The sequence below is a fragment of the Rhinolophus sinicus genome, linkage group LG05 (genome assembly GCF_036562045.2).
Source record: "Rhinolophus sinicus isolate RSC01 linkage group LG05, ASM3656204v1, whole genome shotgun sequence".
In the NCBI taxonomy this organism is placed as follows: domain Eukaryota; kingdom Metazoa; phylum Chordata; class Mammalia; order Chiroptera; family Rhinolophidae; genus Rhinolophus; species Rhinolophus sinicus.
This window is the reverse complement of record NC_133755.1, coordinates 136,993,033-137,014,432: the sequence shown is the minus strand read 5'-3', so window position 1 is coordinate 137,014,432 and position 21,400 is coordinate 136,993,033. Positions and strand designations below refer to the sequence as shown.

The 21,400-nt window shown below is 44.5% G+C and overlaps 1 protein-coding gene across 4 annotated transcripts; it reads right to left on the bottom strand.

The window, feature by feature from the left end:
- Positions 1-7,557: 7,557 nt before the first annotated feature.
- Positions 7,558-20,641, bottom strand: MTRES1 (mitochondrial transcription rescue factor 1). Of its 4 annotated transcripts, XM_074333357.1 has the most exons (5): positions 20,523-20,641; positions 13,391-13,869; positions 11,876-11,952; positions 11,705-11,777; positions 7,558-7,838 (listed from the first exon to the last, which is right to left on the bottom strand). In XM_074333357.1, the coding sequence occupies exons 2-4, from the start codon at positions 13,855-13,857 to the stop codon at positions 11,737-11,739; spliced, it is 585 nt and encodes a 194-aa protein (XP_074189458.1). In that variant the 5' UTR covers positions 13,858-13,869; positions 20,523-20,641; the 3' UTR covers positions 7,558-7,838; positions 11,705-11,736. The 4 variants fall into 4 exon arrangements, with proteins under 4 accessions (XP_074189458.1, XP_019590620.2, XP_019590621.2 ...); XM_019735061.2 differs by lacking the exon at positions 11,876-11,952; XM_019735062.2 differs by lacking the exon at positions 11,876-11,952 and having other exon boundaries at positions 20,220-20,559.
- Positions 20,642-21,400: the final 759 nt, after the last annotated feature.

Below are 21,400 nucleotides of genomic sequence, written 5' to 3'. Positions count from 1 at the left end.
TGTATATATGTACCACCACCTCTTTATCCATTCTTCCATCGAGGCACACCCAAGCTGCCTCCACATCTTGGCCATTGTAAACAGTGCTGCAACGAACATATGGATGCACATGTCCCCTCAAAGTAGCATTTTGGGTTTCTTTAGATAAATACCCAGAAGTGAGATTATTGGGTCCTTCTTTGTCATTTGTTACAGCCTTTGTTTTAAAGTCTGTTTTGTTTGGTGTAAGTATTGCTACCACACCTTTTTTTGTTTGTTTTTATTTTCATGAAATATCTTTTCCCCATCCCTTTACTTTCAGTCTGTGTGTGTCTTTTGATCTGAAGTGTGTCTCTTGTAGGCAGCAGATGTAAGGGTCTTGTTTTTTTATCCTGTCAGCCACCCTATCTTTTGATTGGAGCATTTAATTTATTTACATTTAAAGTAATTCTTGATACGTAGTCTTGCCATTTTATTATTATTTTTCATTAGTTTCAGGTGTACAAAACAATGTAATAGTTAGATATTTACACCCCTCACAAAGTGATAACCCTGCTCTCCCAATCTACTATGCCTCTGACATCGTATATGTAATAGCTGTTACAACGTCATTAACTCTATTACCTATGCTGTACTCCACATCCCGTGACTATATGTGTGTGTGTGTGTGTGTGTGTATGTATATATATATATATATATATATATATATATATATATATAATTATAGTTGACATACAATATTATTCAGCTTCAGGTGTACAGCGCAGTGGTCAGGCATCTACACAGTCCATGAAGTGGTCTCCCTAACCATTTTATTATTTATATTTTTGATTTTTCCCCCTTTTTTTGTCTTAAGTCCCTCTAACCTTCTTTGTAATACTGGTCTGGTGTTGAGCAACTCCTTTAGCTTTTTCTTGTATGGAAAGCTCTTTATCTGTCCTTCAATTCTAAATGATAGCTCTGCTGGGTAGAGTAATCTTGGTTGTAGGTCCTTGCTTTCCATCACTGAATATTTCTTGCCATTCCCTTCTGGCCTGCAAAGTTTCTGTTGAGAAATCAATTGATGGTCTTATGGGAGCTTCCTTGTAGGTAACTAATTGCTTTTCTCTTGCTGCTTTTAAGATTCTCTCTGTCTTTAACCTTTGCCATTTTAATTATGATGTGTCTTGGTGTGGGCCTCTTTGGGTTCAATTTGTTTGGGACTCTGCACTTCTTGGGCTTATATGTCTGTTTCCTTTTCCAGGTTAGGGAAGGTTTTCTGTCATTATTTTTTCAAATAGGTTTTCAATTTCTTGCCCTCTCTTCTCCTTCCGGTATTCTTATGATGCAAATGTTGGTATAATTGATGTTGTCCCAGAGGCCCCTTAAACTAGCCTCATTGTTTGGGATTCTTTTTTCTTTTTGCTGTTCTGATTTTGTGTTTTCTGCTACCTTATCTTCTAAATCACTGATTCAATCATCTGCTTCATCTAGTCAACTACTGATTCCTTCTAAAGTATTCTTCATTTTTGTTATTGTATTCTTTATTTCTGTCTGGTTCTTTTTTATGTTGTCTATTTCCATTTTTATGTTAACTATCTCTTTGTTGAAGTTCTCCCTGAGATCATTGAACATCCTTATACCAGTGTTTGGAACTCTGTGTCTGGTAGATAGCATGTCTCCATTTTGTTTAGTTCTTTTTCTGGACCTTTGTTCTGTTTTTATTTGGGCAATGTTTCTTTGTCTCTTCAATGTGGCTGCTTTGCTGTGTCTGTTCCTATGTAGGGCTGGTGTACCTCCTGGTCTTAGTGAATGGCCTTATGTAATAGGTGTCCTGTGGGACCCAGTGGTGCAGTCTCCCTGGTCACCTTAGCTGGGTGCTCCAGGTGGTACCTTGTGTGGGTTCTGAGTACCCCCTTGTTGTATTTGTGACTTGATTGTTGTTTGCACATCAATGGTAGGGACTGACCCTCGGGCTGATGGGTTGTGAGGACTGGCTGTGACTACAGTGGAGGTGCTGTCATGCAGGTACTGACCCTATAGGGCAAGGTTCACTTTAGCGGGGTTCTAGTGCCTGCCTAGTCTGCCCTTTGGGTGTGTTGACATTGGAGGTGGCCAGGTGATGTTCCAGCCCAGTCTGAAGTTGGCTACTGGACCTGCCAACCCCAGGGCCTTTTGGGAGGGGACCTGCTGCAGGCCAAGTTCAGCTGCAGCCTGTGCTCTGCCTGCAGACACCTGGCATGAGCCACAAAGCAATCCAGAGGTGGCCGTCACCCACATTATGATTGAAAGAGCCTTGAGAAGCCAAACCTCGAATCAAGGCCGGCTGTCACTAGTGCCGGGCTTAGGGCTGCTCAGCCAGAGGTACAGGACATGCCAAAGCCAGATGCTGCTTGTTTGGGTTTTGTGAACCTTTGAGAGATTTTAGGAAAGTCCACAGTATGAGCCAAGGCAGGCTGTTTATACAGAAAACCCACTGGAAGGGGCTTAGGTGTGCCTGAAAGTTGGGTAGGGTGTGGTCTTGGAATCACTAGGGTGGGGCAGATAGTCAGTTTGATGAAGACTCAGGTATGGCGTCTGCCTGCGTCTGCACGTAGGGAAGGGGGCGGGCTCAACAAAGAAACAAAATGGCTTCCGCCAGCTCCTCCTCCTGGGAGAAAACTGCTCCTCCAGCCCTCACTCTGATGCCAGACAATTCAGCTCCTCTCTGTATGTCCCTGGCGCCTTTCGAGCTGCTGCCCCAGCGCTGGAGCTCAGAGCGAGTGAGTCCGACAATGAGTAAGTCTGTGCGTTGGCCTCTTAAGAGGAGCACCTGGGACTTGAGCCACCCTCCATCTCACTCAGCCACAATCTCCGCTGGTTTTCACAACTCGAAGTTAAGGAGACTTTTCTCCCAGGCTGGGGAGGGGCTGAGGAGGTGCTGGGACCCCTTGTTACTCAGGATGGGTGTGGGGACAGAGTCCCAGAGAGCAGTTTCCAGGCTCTCGACCTCACGTGGAAAGGTGCTGGCTTGGTTAGTAGACGGCCATCAGCTGTGACTGGTTGGCCATCAACTATAACCAGTTAGCCATTGGCCACTGATACAACTGCCGTGGCTAAGCTAGCCTGGCGGATTGCAGTTAGCAAGTGAGGTCAGTTGGCAGAGAGGTGGACAGCAGATTGCGGATCGTGTGACTCCTGCTTCCTGTGTCTCCAGCCCAGCCGCCAGCAAGGATATGGTGGTGTGACTCCCCTATCAATGGCTCCGTGGGTGTTCCTTTTTGGCCTCACCATATCTTGCATTCTTGTGCGGGGAGCGGGAGCTGAGACCCTGCATGACACCCTGTACGACAGTGGGGGATCTCTGCAGCTGAGATGTCCCTCCCTACTTTTAGTGGTCAAATGCGGGTGTGGGACCAGCTCATTCATGTCTCTGCCCCTCCTACCAGTCTCGAGGTGGCTTCTTCTGTATGGTTTCGGTTCAGCTAGACTTCAGGTGATTCTCAATAATGGTTGTTCTGTGGTTTAGTTGTGATTGATGTGGTCCTGAGAGGAGGTGAGCACAGCGTTTACCTACTCTGCCATCTGGACTGGAAATCTTCACCATCCTGCTTTTGATATACCTGGTTGACCAGTAACAATGATCAAAAACCTTTTAAAATGGCCAATAAGCACGTCGTTGTGAGGAGAGGAAAATCGCTGTCTCAGAAGGCTGCATCTGATTTCAGAGGCCTCCAAGAAATTCCAAGCAATAGATTGGGTAGTAGCAGCTACGAAAACGCAGAAGCAGCAGGTTGTGGGAGCTTGTGTGTGTAGGAAAGGAGAACTTATGAAGAGTGCATGTTACAAGTAACTATAACTCTTTACACTTATATTAGACTGGCAAAAGTCAGAAAGCTCTATTGTGCGTAGGGGCTGGCTGAGGCTATGGCTGTACAGGCATTTTGTGTGTTGCTAGCGGGAGGGCAGCCTGGTGCCGCCATTGTGGAGAGTAAGCACCACTGTATTACTTGTGGTGAGAGAAGTTGGTGGAGTCTGGGAGAGTGGGTAGGCAAAATGTGGTAGATGCATTGAATTCATGCAGCAAAGAATCAATGGATTAGCTGTACCTATAGTTCCGTGGATGAATCTTACAAACCATTCTGAGTGAAAAAGATACAAATGAAATATATCACATAATAATGCCAATTGTGAGATTTAAATATATGTGCGCAGAACAGCAAAACACATTTTACAAGAATGCACACAAACAAAAAGATATACACATTAAACACGTTAGAATAGTTGGCTACAGTAAGGGAGGAGGACCTGTGGAAATACATGAAAACGAGAGGAGAAAAAAATAACTTGAAAAAAGAACTTGAAGGGTGGATACTGGTGCTAGGGCATTTCCTAATGGAAAACCTTGTGGGTGTGTGTCCCCATTCCACCCAATGGTTCGTTGGTAAATGTTTAACAACTGGCTCTCCAAGGGAAAAAATAAACCCTGGTTCACGGTGTTTGCTGATTTCCAAGGTGAAAATACTCTACCACAGCTGATTTCAAGCTGCCGATGTGACTCACTGAAAGCAGCTTGGGAGATGCAGACATTCTGTTCTGAGTCTGCTCGATGGAGTTGATAATTTCCTTCACTACTCCATCGAGCAGATTGATAAAGTTGACTGATAATATTGACAATAACTTTGAAAGGCCAAATATCTATAGGACCAAGACAAGGCACAACTTTAGTGGAGTGCCATTTTATTTGTCTAATGCACATTGTACACCCTTTAAGAAGGTTCGTGGAACATGTACCACCATGCCAAATGATGTGTTTTCTTTTTTAATTTCTTTAAAAACGGTAGTTAATGTTTCAGTCTCCCCAATCATTGTTGGCCAAATCATGACTTAAGAATATCCGCCAAATATCTATTTTTCTCAAAATGCTACAGAGATAAACTATGGCCTAGCCATCTATATAATTTTACAGGAAAGGAAGTAAATGTTATTTGGCAGAGATATACAATTAGCATCATATTTCCTAAGAGAGCTGTTTTTTGAAAGGATCAACCATTACTGGTAAAAGGGCTAGATAGGCCTCTACCAACATAGTCATAACTTTAAATTGTTCATCCTTTAAAAACAGCAAACACACACTAGAAGCATTTTCAGATTTTCCTGAGCACACAAGTACTATTAAAAAAAATTCTTCCCTGCCATTCCATTAGAGCAGGGTGTCTCAACCTCGTTACTATTGACATTTTAGGTCAGATAAGAATTTGTTGTGGGACTGTCTGTACACTGTAGGTTATTTAGCAACATCACCGGTCGCTACCCACTCAGTGCCCAGACCACCCCCTTAGCTGTGACAACCTAACATAGCTCAGGACATTACCCTTTGCCATTCCTGGGCAGCAAAATGACCCCGTTTGAGAACCACTGCTTTAGAAACATCCAAGGCTTTCATCTTTTCATCATGTTGGTGACACTTTCACTTAGCAGACCTTGCTAGGACAGCCTTATAAAGCAGCTATCATTTGGGTCAAGTAATGAGTGAGCTGCAAGAGTTCCATAAATCTTTATGAATTGCTTTTGTTTCTGCTAGTTTCATAAATATGTTCCAAATTCCTTGCACTATAGACAAACAATGAGAAATATTAGTTTTTGCCATGTGCTATGACCAAAACAAAATTTTGCATCATTGATGTCTTTTCTTAGTGTGAGACATCTCTAATGGGTCAAACCCTGTCAAGCAGCTGAGTTAGGTATTAATTACTAATAGTTTCAAATCGCCTTCCAAATAGCCCTTCCGGCTCTCTAGCTACCGTCAGTTCATCTTGCCTCATACAGCACATTTTAACTTTCAAAGACATGACAAGATAGGGCAGTTAGTATCCCGATTCCCATCTGACCAATGAGGATGCTGAAGCTCAGAGGTTAAGGTCAAACTATCACCAAGGTAATGCAACTTGCTAATGGCAAGACTGAGCCTAAAAACCAGGACCCCTGGCATAACACGAGATCAAGCTGTTTCCTACCATCCAAAACTTCTGTTACTTTCTGAAGAGAGGGAGACAGACCGAGACTGACAAAGGGACAGGAAGTGAGGGAAATGAGGAAAAATATGGAAATCAATATAATCTCCTAAATTAAAAGTCATAACTAACTTATGCTGAAATTAAATACATTATTTACCGATGACCCCGTTTGAGAACCACCCGATTAGTAAGTGGAAAAATAGAAAAATTCCGTTACAGTGCACAGTATATTTCTTCCTGACAGCTTAAAGCTGTCAAATAAAAATTGATTTTCCTGCGTTTTTTGAAATCTGATCTGGTAAGATTTCCAGACTCATGGGTCCAAACATCCTACTGCTTTAGGCTACAGAAGTTTCCCTTCACTGTCAGTTAACCTGAATTCTCAAGAATTCCTGAATGGCAAATAAAAGGCCCCAGACACAGCCAGTCTTTTTGACATGACACAACCTAATGTCTCCTCCTATTTGAGCTGACCCTTCCAGTGCTAGGAAATAGCTCCTAGGAATCTACAAATTAGTTTATATATGCAGATGCCCTTTTCTTAGACGATATATATTTGTGTGTCTCTTCTACTACTACTATATTTTTTTAGGCTTTGACCTTTTTTTTAACACTTTGAGAATTAAAAGAGTTGGTCTCTGATTTATTCTCTTCATTGATAAAATCTGTATATATTTTTTCACCTGAAAATTAAAACCTCAGCTTATTACCCTAAACTAATAACATTTTTTTGTAAAGGGCCAACATTTTTTTTGTCAAGGGGGTCATCACATTTTTTTGTAAAGAGCCAGAGAGTAAATACTTTAGGCTTTGTGGGCCACATAGGTCTCTGTAATATATTCCTTTCTTTTTTCTAAACATTTTAAAAATGTAAAAACCATTCTTGAGTGTCATACAAAAGATCTCTAGCTGCCTTAGTTTATCAACACCTGCCCTAAACAATCAATTTTAAATGGGCCTTAACTAGTTTGGAATTAGTTGGAAGTTTACACAGACTTTTGAAGACAAACTGAAGAGAACTAAGGCCAACAATTTGGTAGTTCAGAAAGGCCAGTGGGGAAATGGTCTCCGAATGCTTCTCCCTTAAGGCTATGAAGTGTGACCTTGACTTTGCTTAGTTTTGCCTTAAGAAGCCTGAACCCAAGGAAGATGGATGACAGGGATAAAACAGATAAAAACACTACCGTGTTTCCCTGAAAATAAGACTGGGTCTTATATTAATGTTTGCTCCAAAAGACGCATTAGGGCATATTTTCAGGGGATGTCTTATTTTTTCATGTACAACAATCTACATTTATTCAAATACAGTCATGTCATCTTCTCTGGAACATCGTCATACCGTACTAAATGCATCCGCCTGTCTGACGATTTTAACTGGGGCTTGCTTTCAGGGTAGGTCTTATTTTCGCGGAAACATGGTAACAAGAAGTCCATTTTACACTGCCTTCTGTAATTAACGTGGGAGACAGTAGGCTAATCGTTAAAACCCGTTCTAGGCTTAGTTCATTCAGCACATGTCTCAGTCAATCCCAGGAGGGAAATCCAGGCCACTGGTAGTGTCTCCAACATATGGACCCTGATTTCCACAAAATGGCTCAGCAGATTCCAAACAGTAGAACTTTATTTTAATGAAAATATCTGCTTTTTAAGGTAGCTCCTTCCCCCACCCCTAGAATGCAGATCTATCACTAAAAAGCAATCCATTTATTTAAGTATACTCTTTTTAGGCAATTTTAACTTTTTCCACCGTCGTAGCACCACTCTGTATTTTTCACTTTCAGTCTTCTCTTCAAACACCTTTTTCAGCAGAATCCGCATCACTGTCTCTGTTTCTGCTTCTTTATCTTCTCCAATCAGAAGATCCAATGTATCTCCTACTTTCACCTGAAAATTGAAAGAAAATGGAGCCCTCATTACATCTTGGGAAACTCAATGCAAACATCCCCGCTTTCAGTTTTTACCAGGTGATCGTCACGCAGGGGGCAGGTGAGAAAAGGTCCCGACTTCTCTGTAAGTCACGTGTCCCTAGGGCCTCACTCGGACGTGCCTCAAACACATGCAGCTCAGTACCAACCAGTGTCCTTCCTTCACACCTCGACAACCTGCAGCTTGTGCACAGTCCCTGTGTGGTGGGGCTCAAATACCCCTAGTGGATGATTTAAGGAAACACCTGTGCGGAGGCATTTATTTTGGTAACAGTGGCTAAGGACAAAGAAAGTGGGGCACAATCGTAGAGAACAGGTGCACAGTAATTACATTCACTGAGACGACAACTTCCAGTGTAACACTTTCATCGATTTCAACCCATAATTGGGCACAAGGCAGTTGGTTGGAAATTAGTCACCGTGGAACAGTGGTCAGCTGTACCTCTTAGAGAAATGGAAGTAAAGAAACTGCTTTTCTAGCCCTGGCTGGCCCGAGCTGCCACATCATCAAGAAGAAAAAGCAGGAAACAGAGACCAAATGGATGGGTGCCAAAGGGGCAGGGTGGGAGGATGAGTGAAAAAGGGGAAGGGGAATATACTCAATACATATTGTGATAAATTTGCACCGTGATGGATAATTGTTAGAATTAGTGGGGTGATCATACTGTAAGGTATAGCATCACTATATTGTACACCTGAAACTAATATAACTAATATATTATATACCAACTATATTTAAATTAAAAGAGAGAGAGAGAGAGAGAGACAGAACTCAACTCACAAAGATGGAAATATCACAGAAAAGAGGGCCGAGTGGGATTCTGACTCAGGGAGTTCCCAGGGCTGAGGTGAAGCCCCTTCTTCCCCAGATGGGAGCTTTGGGCAGAGCTAGTACAGGGTATGCCCTGGGGCAGTCATGTCACTGCTGCTAGGAGGCTGACAGCCCATGACTGATACCCGGTCTTGGCAATTCAGGGTCCCAGGCGATCCACCCAGCAAGTCAGGAAGGGGCGACACCCGCCCAGATGTCACATGCTTCTACTAGAACACAAGCCAAGGATGACCAGTGGCCATCTCATCCTGCTCACCATTCCTCCAGGGGGAAGGGGGAACCGCATGTGTGGGCCACGGACCCCACGTGGGCACACGTAAGCACTTAAAAGCCTACTGGAGAGCTTCTGTTTAAGGCGCATGGTGCCAAATGCTTTTACCTTATTTTCCAGTGAGTGCTCTGAGGCAGTAATAACGCCACGCTGTCGGAATATCTGTACCTCACCACGGCAGGCCCGTATCTGTCCTCCCACCCACGCAAGGCCTCTGCAGGCCCAATTCTCAGTCCCCAACATGGGCCTGCACACCTGCTTGCCACAGTGCCACACTGGTCAGTCCAGGCAGCCCAGAGTAGCTGGATATAAAACTCACACAGGGGCTGGTTTTAAGCCAGTAACTTTCTCCCCTTTGGGCTGCGAAGCAGAAAGGCTCATGACACAGCCAGGCATGATGACTGCTTCTCCCCCTGGGGGTGAAGGATGGACTGACCCAGGTTCATCTGGCGGCTCTGTCCTCCAGTAATTCTGCTGGGTTCAATTAAAAAAAAAAAATGACCACGCGGCTCCAACTGTGTGGACATTTTAAAATCAATGTCCAAAAATATAAGGTTTGGGAACTCTGCTTTATGTTTTTTGCCATAGTTTTGTTGCATTAAAATTCACTTTTAATAATATATGCACATGATACACAATTTAAAAGGTACAAAAGGATATACAGAGAAAAGGCAACCTTTCTTGTGTATCCTTCCACAGACATATAGTGCGTGTACTTGAAGAGAGCATCCCTTTGGTGGCTTACTGCTAGGGCAGAGAACAGGGAAGAAGGTTTCTCCTTGACCCAGCCAGTCCCAGGGAGAGGTGAGATTAGGCAGCTTCAGTCCCCGAACCTGGGCTCCACACACTTGCTGAGTAAACAGTTACCCAGCACCTACAGCACCTATAAACCGGTTACCCCACCGGTTTGCAGCTCCCAGAAAAGCTTTGCTCAGCTGCAGGGAGCCAGTGTTAGAGCTGCAGCATCAGACAAGCTCCTGACCCTTCAGGGCGGATAGCCAGGCACAGGCCTGCCCTGCAGAGGCAGGCCGTGGAAGGGGAGGTGTTCTTTATCCCTGCAAGGCCCTGTCCTTCCTAATGTGGGAGAGGGCACCGCAGACACAAAGCAAAACTGGCGGGGATTAGGGGCTGTTCCAAATATCTACATTTCAAATCTCCCCGTAGCTGCAGTTACTATGGCTACCAGGCCTCCTAGTAACAAGGCAGCCAAGTGGTAATACTGGCCCCTTCCTTTGCTGACCCTCAGGAGAAATCTGGAAGGCAGCCGAGACAACCCAAGGCAGAATGAAGCAGCAGCAATTAGGCTGTAGTTAACAATACCTCAAAGCAGAGGGAAAAACAGACGGTGGTGTTTGTAAATGAGGCCCCGCACAGAGGCATCACGCAGCACGAGCAGGTCTTGCCTGGGGAAGACTGTGGCTGGCAGGAGGGGGCTGCGCTATAACCAGGAGACGCAATGAAGGGACAAGGGAGGGCTCTCCAGCCGCGTATGGAGTGAGTGCCAGATGTCCTGCTGCTCACTGAGCAATGACTGACACTCGCTGACTGAACCTGCCAGGTCAGGTGCCATCAGGGGACTTCGTGGCTGACACAGCTCTGGGGAGTTCCCCTCCTGTCCACTGAGCCACAAGAACCTGTCTGCTCCTGGGAGAGAGGGCTTTGAAGAAAGCCTCAGGGCGCACCCGGGCCCATGGCCGATGGCTCACATCCTCCCAGGTCGCAGGGCAACGGGATACAGCTCAGGTGCTCCAATCCCAGGGGTGTTTTGAAATGAGAGAAGCTAAGATAAATACAACCTCCAAAAGTGTGTCTAATTTCCCTGGAACATTTGTTTCCTGGACACTGACTAAGAGATTATATCTGCCAATGCCTCGTATGTCTGTGTCTTCCACACCTTTCAAAGGGTCTGTGTCATACAATTTTTTATTGTTTTGTTAACTTTTACTATCATTATTGTTTTTTCCAGTTAAGAAAGTGATACATACTTGTAAAAAGTTCAGAAAATAAAAAGCATGAAGAAACTATCCATAATGCTCCACTTAAAAATACTAAAAATATTATTTTAATTCTAGATGTATTTATGTAATTTATTTTTACAAAAATACATATATTTAACAGAATATATATATATATATATATATATATGATTTATTGTAACTACACTGGATACTGGAAATACATTTTTTTTAACACATGTAAGTGACTTAACAGTAGTATTGCTATGAAGCTGTCAGAAAACATGAAACCTTCTTGATAGCTGCCTTGTACACACAGCAGTGTATCCAGCAGGTGCTGGGGGGAGGGGTATACTTCTGAGCTGGAGAGATTCCACATCTGCTCAGGTAACAGCAGGCCAAAGAAATCTCTACAGGGATCAAATGTTTCTTTTCAGCCTGATTATTATGATTTCATGGGGCTAACATGAATGACTTGGAAGTTTCATTAGTAGATATACCTTCTAGTTCTTCTGGTGGCTTGTCTTAACATTTTAAAGAAAAAGAGGAAGCTTCATCTCAAAGTCATTATGGCTGCAGAAGAGCAAGTGGCCTGTGTGACTGAAGTCAGCTGGTGAGTCTCACTAGCATGACCAGGCCCTAGGGAGATCTCAGAGAGGGTAAGACAGACACAAGGACGCCCCGAGGAAGGAGCCCGAGTGGAAATTGGGGGTGGCATTGAGTACTGGCAGAGCAACAGACAATATCTGGCGGTCTTAACATCTCACCGTTCTGCTTTTCTTCCATAATTTTTCCCCGTTCAGCCTGAGTTCACCTTTGTAGAATGCATCTTCCACTTTGCTTTAAAAAAAAAAAAAAAAAGTCAAGGTGCTTTAAAATAGAAATATATTCAAAACAATTATACAAGTTTGAGACAAACGCCTGCCATGAATGCTTACTCTGACAGTGACTGGCCTCCCACAAAATCTCCATTCTGGGTGCTGGGAAAGTGGAAGTCAACTGCTCCCACATGGATCTAAAACGGAGACCAAAGGGCTTCAGCACTTCTGAAGAGGTGCTGACCTGCTGCCCAGATGTGCCACTACTATCGGGCAGGTGATGAGTGCTCTAGCGGGGCTTCCCTGAGGGGTCAGGTCAGCAGGGACAGGGCCTGGGCTTCTCCACCTCACTCCCTGTGCAGCAGCCCCTGCAAGGTGGTAGCTCCTGCGCTTCACATAGACAAGTGAGCACTCCCTCCCCCTCACATACCTGTTCTGTGCTCTGACAGGAAAACCAGGCACCACACATATGGGGAGGCCTTTAAATAATCCTCTACTAGTCTGCGCTGAGGTTGGGGGAACTCCAATCCAGCAGCTGCCAAACTCTGAATTTAGTCACTGGGGCAACGGGACCAGGGGAGGATGCAGACAAAAATCAGTGCCCTTTCCCTTCACCGCTCTGACTCCTGGTGATTGACACCTGGGGTTCTGCTTAGTAACAGCAGCAGCAGCCACCACTCTGGGCGAGGGAGAAGACTCACAAATCCCCATCAGGGTGCCTGTGGGCTCAGAGGCACCTTTATGAGTCCTTAAGCGTCACAGATTAAAAAATTAAACTATGCCACTAAATTGGGTCATTAAATTAGGTCATACAAGTTACACAAGGAAATCTTTCTGAATTTATCATTCATATCATAATTCTTACATTGCACGCAGTATGCACATGAGTGCCCCAAAAATGAATGAACAAGTCACTAGTCTTATACAATTAGTCTAGTAGAGAGAGAAGGAAAATATTAAAGAAACCTTGAAAGTTACACTTAATATCCCTAGGTACTATGTATGAACACACATACTGGTATTCTCATTATCATCCCTAACATATTGAGTACCCACTATGTGCCAGGCACTGCTATAAATGCTTTAAATGTATAGAGAAATACTCATTTAATCCTACCAACTATCTTCTATTATCCCCATTTGACAGATAAGGAAATGAAACACAGAGAATTTAAGTAACTTGCCCAAGGTCATACATAGAACCAGGATCGAAACCGCAGGAGTCTGGCTGCAGAGCCGCCACGTTACACTGCTTCCGTTGGTTCTAAGAGGGATCTTTTCATGCTGTGGTATCTGTGAAACCCAGGTGCATTTTATATTTGCTACACACATCTAACATGGTGATTCCTTTTCGCCTCAAAACTGTTACTAAATCAATGGTTCATCTTACAGTCTTACTTTGAGTTCTAGAATCAAGGAAATATGGCACGTGGGACTTGCAGGCAGTCACTTGACTTCTTTGGGAGTCATTTTTCTTGTCGATAGAATGAAATAATTGAAAGAGGTTTCCCATAAGCCCCTTTCATATCAACGGTTACTCTTCACCGTGATATGGGCCGTGTGACTGGTAATGCTGCGTTACAATAACCCACAAGCAGACAAGCGATTCTGTAATAAAACATACGTCCTACTTACTTTCTTCCCACATCGAGGCCGGTCTTCAGGATGATGTCATACCGGAAAGACTGCACCACCTTTTCCAGATCTTTGTAGTCCCTGACCGCAGTGGGGTCGTCCTCCAGCTCCTCCTCCTGCTCTCCCATCGCCCTGTCCTCTCTCTCTTCATCAGAGTCCTCTGCATCATCGACTTTTTGAAGAGTCTTTTTAGTGGATTTTTTAGAACTTATATTACTTTTGAGTCTTATGGAAAAGGGGAAAATATATTCTGGAGATATTAAAAGCCCTGGGAGTCTCAGTGAGAAAACGTTATGGAAAAGTGTTTTATAACCTGATGCATTGAATTTGGTACTAGAAAAATACAGGCACCGATTCCAAGAAGCACAGAGCTTGTGTGAAGGTGTCCCTCGCAGCACTCCCCAGAGGCCAATCCAGGCGTCCTTTCTTAAAGCACTGGAGGGCAATCGGATACTGGTCATCGCCATGGCGCATATAACCTGAAATACAATCATTCCGTTTATTTCACACATGCAGTGTTCTGGTATTCTGACAACAGAAACCACACACACCGTGAACACTTCCTATCTGGTACCGTACTTAAGCTCCCCTGCAATAGGCCGCGTTGGTCTGCATGTACTGAGGGCCATGCCCTGTGCCATGACGGATCTTCAGGCTGTGATGAACGTGCTTACCTCACAGGGTGCTTACCTCATAGGGTGCTCATGACAGTGGAACTAGATACTAATATGTGAGAACACTGGTGCTATACTTTCAAACACCAAGTTAACTTGGGTAATGATTGCTACTGAAAAATATTAACAATAGTTCTAGATGATTTGGTTTAAAAAAAAAATCTCATAGAGAGGAAGACTATTTACTGACACTTGTTACACCCATACAGTTTGCCAAGGAAGGGCACAGATCATGACTTCATAAAATGCAGAGTGAATCTTGAAACTTTATTTCAACCTCCAACCCCAGCAAATCGGAGCCAGGAATAAACAGATTGGACAGATCTGCATTTTACCTGCTTGTGCATCTTCTTGCCACTGTTTAACAGAGGATTTGGGTGGCTAGCAGAGAAGGAAGAGAGAGGCCTAGAGACCCACAAACTAGGTAACTGTTTCCTGAGGCACTAAGGCCCTGACATGCCAGAGAACCATCGATTCCCACATACCTCAAAGGCAGCAGAAACCATTTTATTAGGATGGTGGCAGACCTTCCCAAGTACATCAAGATGGTTTTAAGACCATGATTTAGTAATGTGAGAAGGGTTTCCTTTGTGCCATGGCAGACTGATTTGGTAATGATTCGTATGAGTTTTCCTTCCTACTTTCCATTCATCATAAAGCTGACAACAGCAATTACCTGTAAGCCCACTCAATAGCACATAGCTAGCTACTTCCAAGTTACATTTGTTAACATTTTGGGCCTTATTTTTGTTGGCATGAATGAGGCAGACTACACAGGCTCAACTTTATTATCTCATTGCTCTTGGGAACGCAAAGTGAGTCTTACATGAGAAATAAAGCAGGCTCAATTTAAGGGCTGTTTTTCAACACCACTATAATTTGAAACTATTTTTAAATGCTATGCAATCCATGGAGTACTCTAACATACTGACTAGAAACTACTTTAAGCACCTTAAAGAGAAATATTGATATTATTTGTACACATATTCTAATACAATACAGAACAAGTAATAATCAGTCATACAAACAACTTAAATTTTATATAAGCAGGGATAAATGGAGGAACTAGTTTGAGTAGTTCCCATGGATCACTACAATCAAAAAACTTTTAGAAAGTTACCTAATGATGAACTACTTTTTATTTTGCCAAATAAAGATTTTTTTTATCCTTTATTTTGTCATGTAAGGATTTTTTTAGTAATATAATTTTTAAGAGAAAGGAGATTTCAATGTTTATATATGAAAAATATTTTCATGGTATAAAATTTGAAAAAAAAACCAAAAACCACAAAGAAAATTCAAACCACCCGTAATCCACTCAGTGATAACTAACTACTGTTAACATTTTTGGCATATATTCTTCACAGTGTAAAATTTTAAGAAAAGTAATTCACTCACAAGCAGAGCCTCTCATACCTTCCCACCCACCCAAAGGATGCAGGAAGGTTAACCCTAAGTGGCCAGAGCTGTCATCAGCCTGAGGAATTCTGTGCTGGGCCTTAGTTCTAGACTCACTAAAATGCATCCAGGTAATGTCTAAGTTATGGGCCAAGACCGCCTGCTGTTAGGCCTAGACCAGAATGGTTTATAAGACGCTCATGTAATGGAGAAGATGAAGGCTGACTTTAATAATGATGATTTGCCTATCTTTAGGTCAGTGTTTTTCAAACTGTGGGTCATGAGCCATTATTAAAATTTTTCACTTTTTAAAAACTAAAATTGAAGGGTATAGAAAACATGACAGTGTACCATACCACATGTAGTAAATTTTGTTACAGTTACACACACACACACACACACACACACACACACACACACAGGATCATCATGTAAAATGTATTTACTATGGATCACAAAAAAAAAAACACCGGTCTAAGTGACTTCAGCGACACTTTTTCCTATCAGGTATAACACCAAAGGCCATGTGTATGCCTTGGACCTTAGGGCCTGGCTGCATGTTCCGCCCCACTTAACAGTACTCTCCAGAGCTACGTGTCTGCAAAGATGACAAGGGCAGCCTCTCAGGGATAACTGTGCAGGTCCCTTATTTTATGGATAAGCACAAATGAGACTTGAGCAGTTTAACAAGTTGCTAAATCTTACAGCTAGTAAGTGGTACAGCCAGGATTCCAATGCTGGCTTCTTAACCCTCATTGATTACTATGGGTCAGGCACTGCTCTACTCATAGTAACTCATTTATTCCTTTCAACAAGCCCATCTCAGTTACAGGGTCACATAGATACTAAGTGGATTCAAACCCAGGTTCCCTGACTCCTAAGTCAAAGCTCTTTACCACCATGCAGAACTGCCCACCATTCTTCTGACTCCAAGTGCATGGCTCTTTCTACTACACCATGACATTTATTTTCTCCTTTTCTTTGAAACAAAAGCTAACCTTCACTGACTATAATATCAGAGAGAGTGGAGAATTTCAGGAGTAGAGGAGAGTGAGGAAGCGTCACACCCACTTAGAAGAAATCCTAAGAGGAAACATCCTTCGGGGGGTGGGGTCAGTCCTATCTCTGTCAGTCCCCGGACTCCCACACCCCCCCACGTCCACCCCCAAAGTCCTGCCTTTTTACCTGTGGTCTCCTGTGAGGAATGCCTGGATATGATGGTGCTCTCTGTATACATCACAAATAGTTGTATTTGCCTGCACTAGGAAATTTACTAACACAAAATGACTGTTTAAAATCACACTCACATGTAAATACAATAAACATAACCAAAATGTCAAGCCAAGTATGACCTCTGTATATACGTATTAGCTACTCGCTCCCTCTATTTCTGATCTGCTCTCCTCTCCAGCAGGCAAACACTGGTACATGCTGGAAATTTACATAAAATTTATGAATGTAATATTGAGAAAGCACATTAACCTCATTTTTGCTGGAGATGAGCATTTGTAGATGTTGGCAATAGATAGCCAGGGCCCCGGGTAGGGTCGAAGAACCCAGGTTCTGCCTCAGAGCTGTGAAACTGGTCAGAGGAGTGGACGTGCCAGAGGAGAGGGCAAAGCAGGCCCCAACCCCTCTTCAAGCAGAGTAGTGGTATTCGTGAATATGTTTCATTTGCAAAAATGGATTCTACTACTGAAAAAAAAAAGCTTCTGTCCCTTTAGAATGGCTTCCCCTCTTCCAGGCTCCATATAAGATCCACTGTCTTCCTCCACCTCCCCTGCTTACTCCCCATGCACTTTTCCAAACTCATGCTGCACCAGTGCTGTGTCTTTTGTACTATTCTTATGTCCCAAACTCTAAAGGGTAGTGGCAGGGCAGGAACTGTGCCCCTTTCCTCACTCCCACCCCTAATCTGCTCAGCACATATAAAACCAGTGAATACTTGCAGATTCACTTTCAAGAAATGAAATGAGCCTTCTACCTACTATTCCATCCACCTCCACATTCACTCGTTTGCCTGCACATGCCACGTGGCCAGCGAGGCCTAGGTATAAAACACAGTCCTTGCCCTCACGGAGCTGCCATGTAAGTGGAATGTGGGAGAATGTAATGAAAGCTGCGGTCCAGAGGCAGGACCCTGCACAGACTGGATCCCAGGGCAGGGATGCCTGAGGAGAGTTCTCACGGCAAAGGTAGCCTGAAACCGACCTTTGGGGACACAAGTTACAACAGTCATTTTTTTGCTTTCTAATGGACCATTCTCATCAGTACGCTGTTACTTCTCATTCGAAAACCAACCAACCAACCAACCTTCTCTTAACTCCACGAAACCCCCAGCCAGTACCTCTTTCTTGCTCCTCTTTACCACAAAACTCCTCATAAGGGTTGTCTATACTCTCTTCAATGCCTCTCATTTTCTAAATCCAAAAGGTCATCTGATTTGACTTCTCAGCAGCATTGGAAACAAGTTATCACTCCCCTCTTTTCCACTTGGCTTCCAGGACACCTCACTCTTGGTTTACCTCCTACCTGACTCGCTGCTGCTTCTCAAGACTCCTCTGCCGCTTCCTTCTCTTCTCCCTGACATGTTAATGTTGGAGGACACAAGGGCTCAGTCTCTGGTCCCCTTCTCTTCTACATTCACTTCATCCAGCTCAATCTAGCTCATCCAGCTCATCCACTTCATCCAGCTCAGTTTTGACAAATGGCACATCAACACAACAGACATTTTTATGGCTTTAAATACCACCCATATACCAACTACTTCTTAATCTATATCCCCATTCCAGACCTTCCAAATTCCAGACTTGTATATCTGTGCACAAAAGAGTTAATATAGTAGGCCTGAGACTGCTATCCTTAGAAAGGTCAGCTTGCAAGGTGGCCCTTGGGTAATGTCTAGGAACTTGAATTTCAGGAGGGTTCTCAACATTCCCAAAATGGACAGGAGTTGTTCACTGTGCCTAAACTGTTGGTACAGTTTGATTTATGCTGAATAGCTGCTTTCCTTCCAGGAGGCTGGAATTTCAGTACGTCCTCAGTAGAGGGTGCATGTATGACCAAGTCCCAGTAAAAACTCTGGGCCCTGAGTTGCTAATGAGCTTTCCTGATAGACATTTCACATATGTTGTCATAATTTGTTGATGGAGGAATTAAGCATGTCCTGTGTGACTCCACTGGGAAAGGACTCTTGGTTTGGAAGACTGCTTCTGGTTTCAAGACTTTGTCCCATGCACCTTCTCTCTTGCTGATTGTGCTTTCTATCCTCTTGCTGTATTAAATCATAGCAGTGAACCACAGCTGAGTCTGGTTGAGTCTTCCTAGTGAATCAATGAACCTGGAGGTGGCTTTGGGGACCCCTGACACAATATCCAACTGCATATTCAATATCTCCATTTGAGTGCGTAACAGGAACCTCAAAAATTGGTCCAAAAACAAACTCCTGATCTATCTCCAGACCAAAATCTGCTTTATCTGCAGCCTTCTGCACCTCAGTTAATGGTAACTCCACCCTTCTAGTTGCTGAGAACAAAAGCTTCCAGTCATTCTTGACTCTGCCCTTTCCCTCATACCCATATGCATTGTCAGGAAATCACATTGGCTTATCTTCAAAACATGTCCAGCATCCCACCACTGCCACTGCTACCACAGATTCAGGCCACCATCCTATCACTGCCACAGTCTGTTCTCCATAGGTGGGCAGAGTGGTTCTTTTAAGAAGTAATTTACACCATGTCAATCCTTTCCTCAAAAGCCTACAAAAGCAAAGAGAAAAGCAAAATCCCTACGGTGGCCTACAGGCTCTCTGTGACCTGGCCCCCCATGTCCTCTCTGACCTCATCTCCTGCCTCTTTCACCCTTGCTCACTCAGCTCCAGCCAAACTGGCCTCCCTGATGCTCCTCATACCCACCAGGCACATTTGCTCGAGCTGCACCTAGAGCCCTCTTACCCCCAATATCTGCATGGATAACTCATCTTCACTTCAGTGAGGTCTACTCATTCCAACTCTACCTAATAGGCATCTGGTTCTCCCAACCTCCCCTTCCTCTGCTCTCCTTCCTTCCCCTACTCATTACCTGCTATCATATTCTATAATTTACTAGTGTTTTTGTTTTTCACCTGTCCCACCTACTAGAACACAAACTCCACAAGGGTAGGGACCTTCACCTGTATTGTTTTCCTTTGCTGTATCCTAAGTGCCCAGAATAGTGCGTGGCACACGGTAAGTGCTTAATTATTGTGGAGTGAAAGTAGATCAGAATTGTAGCATTAGAATGAACCTGGAAAAGAAAAACGATGGGGCTGGACTGACGGCAAGAGGCTGGATCTCCAAGGGCCTTGCATAGCGAGTCTGGACTTAACTCAGAGAGCAGGGGAGCCATAGATAGATCTTAAGTAGGGAACTGACCCCATAGGAGTGCATTTTAAGAGATTTTCTTGGCGACAATGTGGACGTGAGCTGGGGATGATCGTGGTAGGAAGCCCGACGGCGGTTTCGGGTAAGATGTTCAGGAGAGATATAAAACCTGTGAACTAACTCAAGGCTGTAAGAGGCAACGCTATCCTTGACCTGCGCAAATCGGTCCACGTCCCTGCGTCTGTCACTACTGCGTAAGGACAACCTGGTCTAACCACTTGTAGGTCTATTGCAACTAAAAACCCTCCCTTCTCCGGGTGACCTCAGCGGGGCGACTAACTGCTGAGACGGGGTCGGATTCCCCTCGCTCCCTTCCCGCTCCCGCGGGGTGCGCACCTCCCCGGGTCCTCAAGGTCATGGGAAATTGGACACCTGCGTCCTGGAGCTCCGGGTCTGCGTCTGGAGCCAGCAGTAGGTGCCGGGCCCAGCCTCTGCCCTCCGGGTCCCCACGGCCCCTATTGCCGCAGCGTCCAAGGGCCGTCCCGAGGCTGGCCCGGCCGGGACAGGATGCGGGAGACGTGCGCGGAGACCTGGCAAGAAGCGCGGGCGGGCGGAAGCGCTCGCCGCGCCCCTATGACACAAGCGCTCATGGTGTAGCAATAGACAAGGGGGCACCCGCTGGGGGCGCGGCGCAGTTACCTGTACGTCAAGGCCGCTCCTCCCCCCTCCCTCCTCTGAGCCGCGCTGACCTCCGGCCTCCAGGCCCCGCCCGGCTCATGCCCCGCCCCTTCCGTCGCCGGTGCGGCAGAGGGGACCAGGCGGGGCGCACAGGAGCGGTGGCGGCGGCGCAGCGACCCCTGCTGGAAGCCGAGCCTAGGAGGACTCACGGAGGAGAACTGCTCGCGGGGAGAGCCGCCCAGAGGACGCACCCGGTTCTGAGCGGGGCGCGGAAGCCAGCGCAGCGTGATTCCACGTGGTTGAAGAAAGCTTATGCTAATACGGTGGGCCTTGTATTCTGTGGGGCCACCGAACTTTTTGAACATCTTTGTTTGAACATAGACGTTGTCTCCAAAAAAGTGTGCACACCCGCCAGCATTTACTGACAATGTAAGGGAAATTCAGAACATCTTTTCAAGAATAAAGCAATTAAAAGATCAACTGGAAAAAAAAAAGATAAATTGAGTCATACTTGTCCATGTTATGGGTCAGGCAGTAGGTGTTAGAAGGCAGAAAACAAACCATGTAAAAAGATGAACCAGAAATTAGAGGAAGAACTTCCAAGGGACAACCTGTTTAGTGAAGTTTTGTATATGTTCACGTTCATCTTCATGGGGATAAATGCTCCGTTACATTAGAAACTCATTTTTTTTCTTGTTTTCAGAGCGACCTCACTTCCATTTCCTGTCCTACACTCTTTAATTTCACTGCTTCCTCACTGCTTCACACAGTGGCTACTTGATGACATTTGTGCAATAAGAAAAAGCAGTTACAAATCTTTTCAAGTGCTGAAGTAATACAACTTGATTATATCAATTTAGTTTATACTGTTGGCATTGTATACAGGTGATACACAGTTG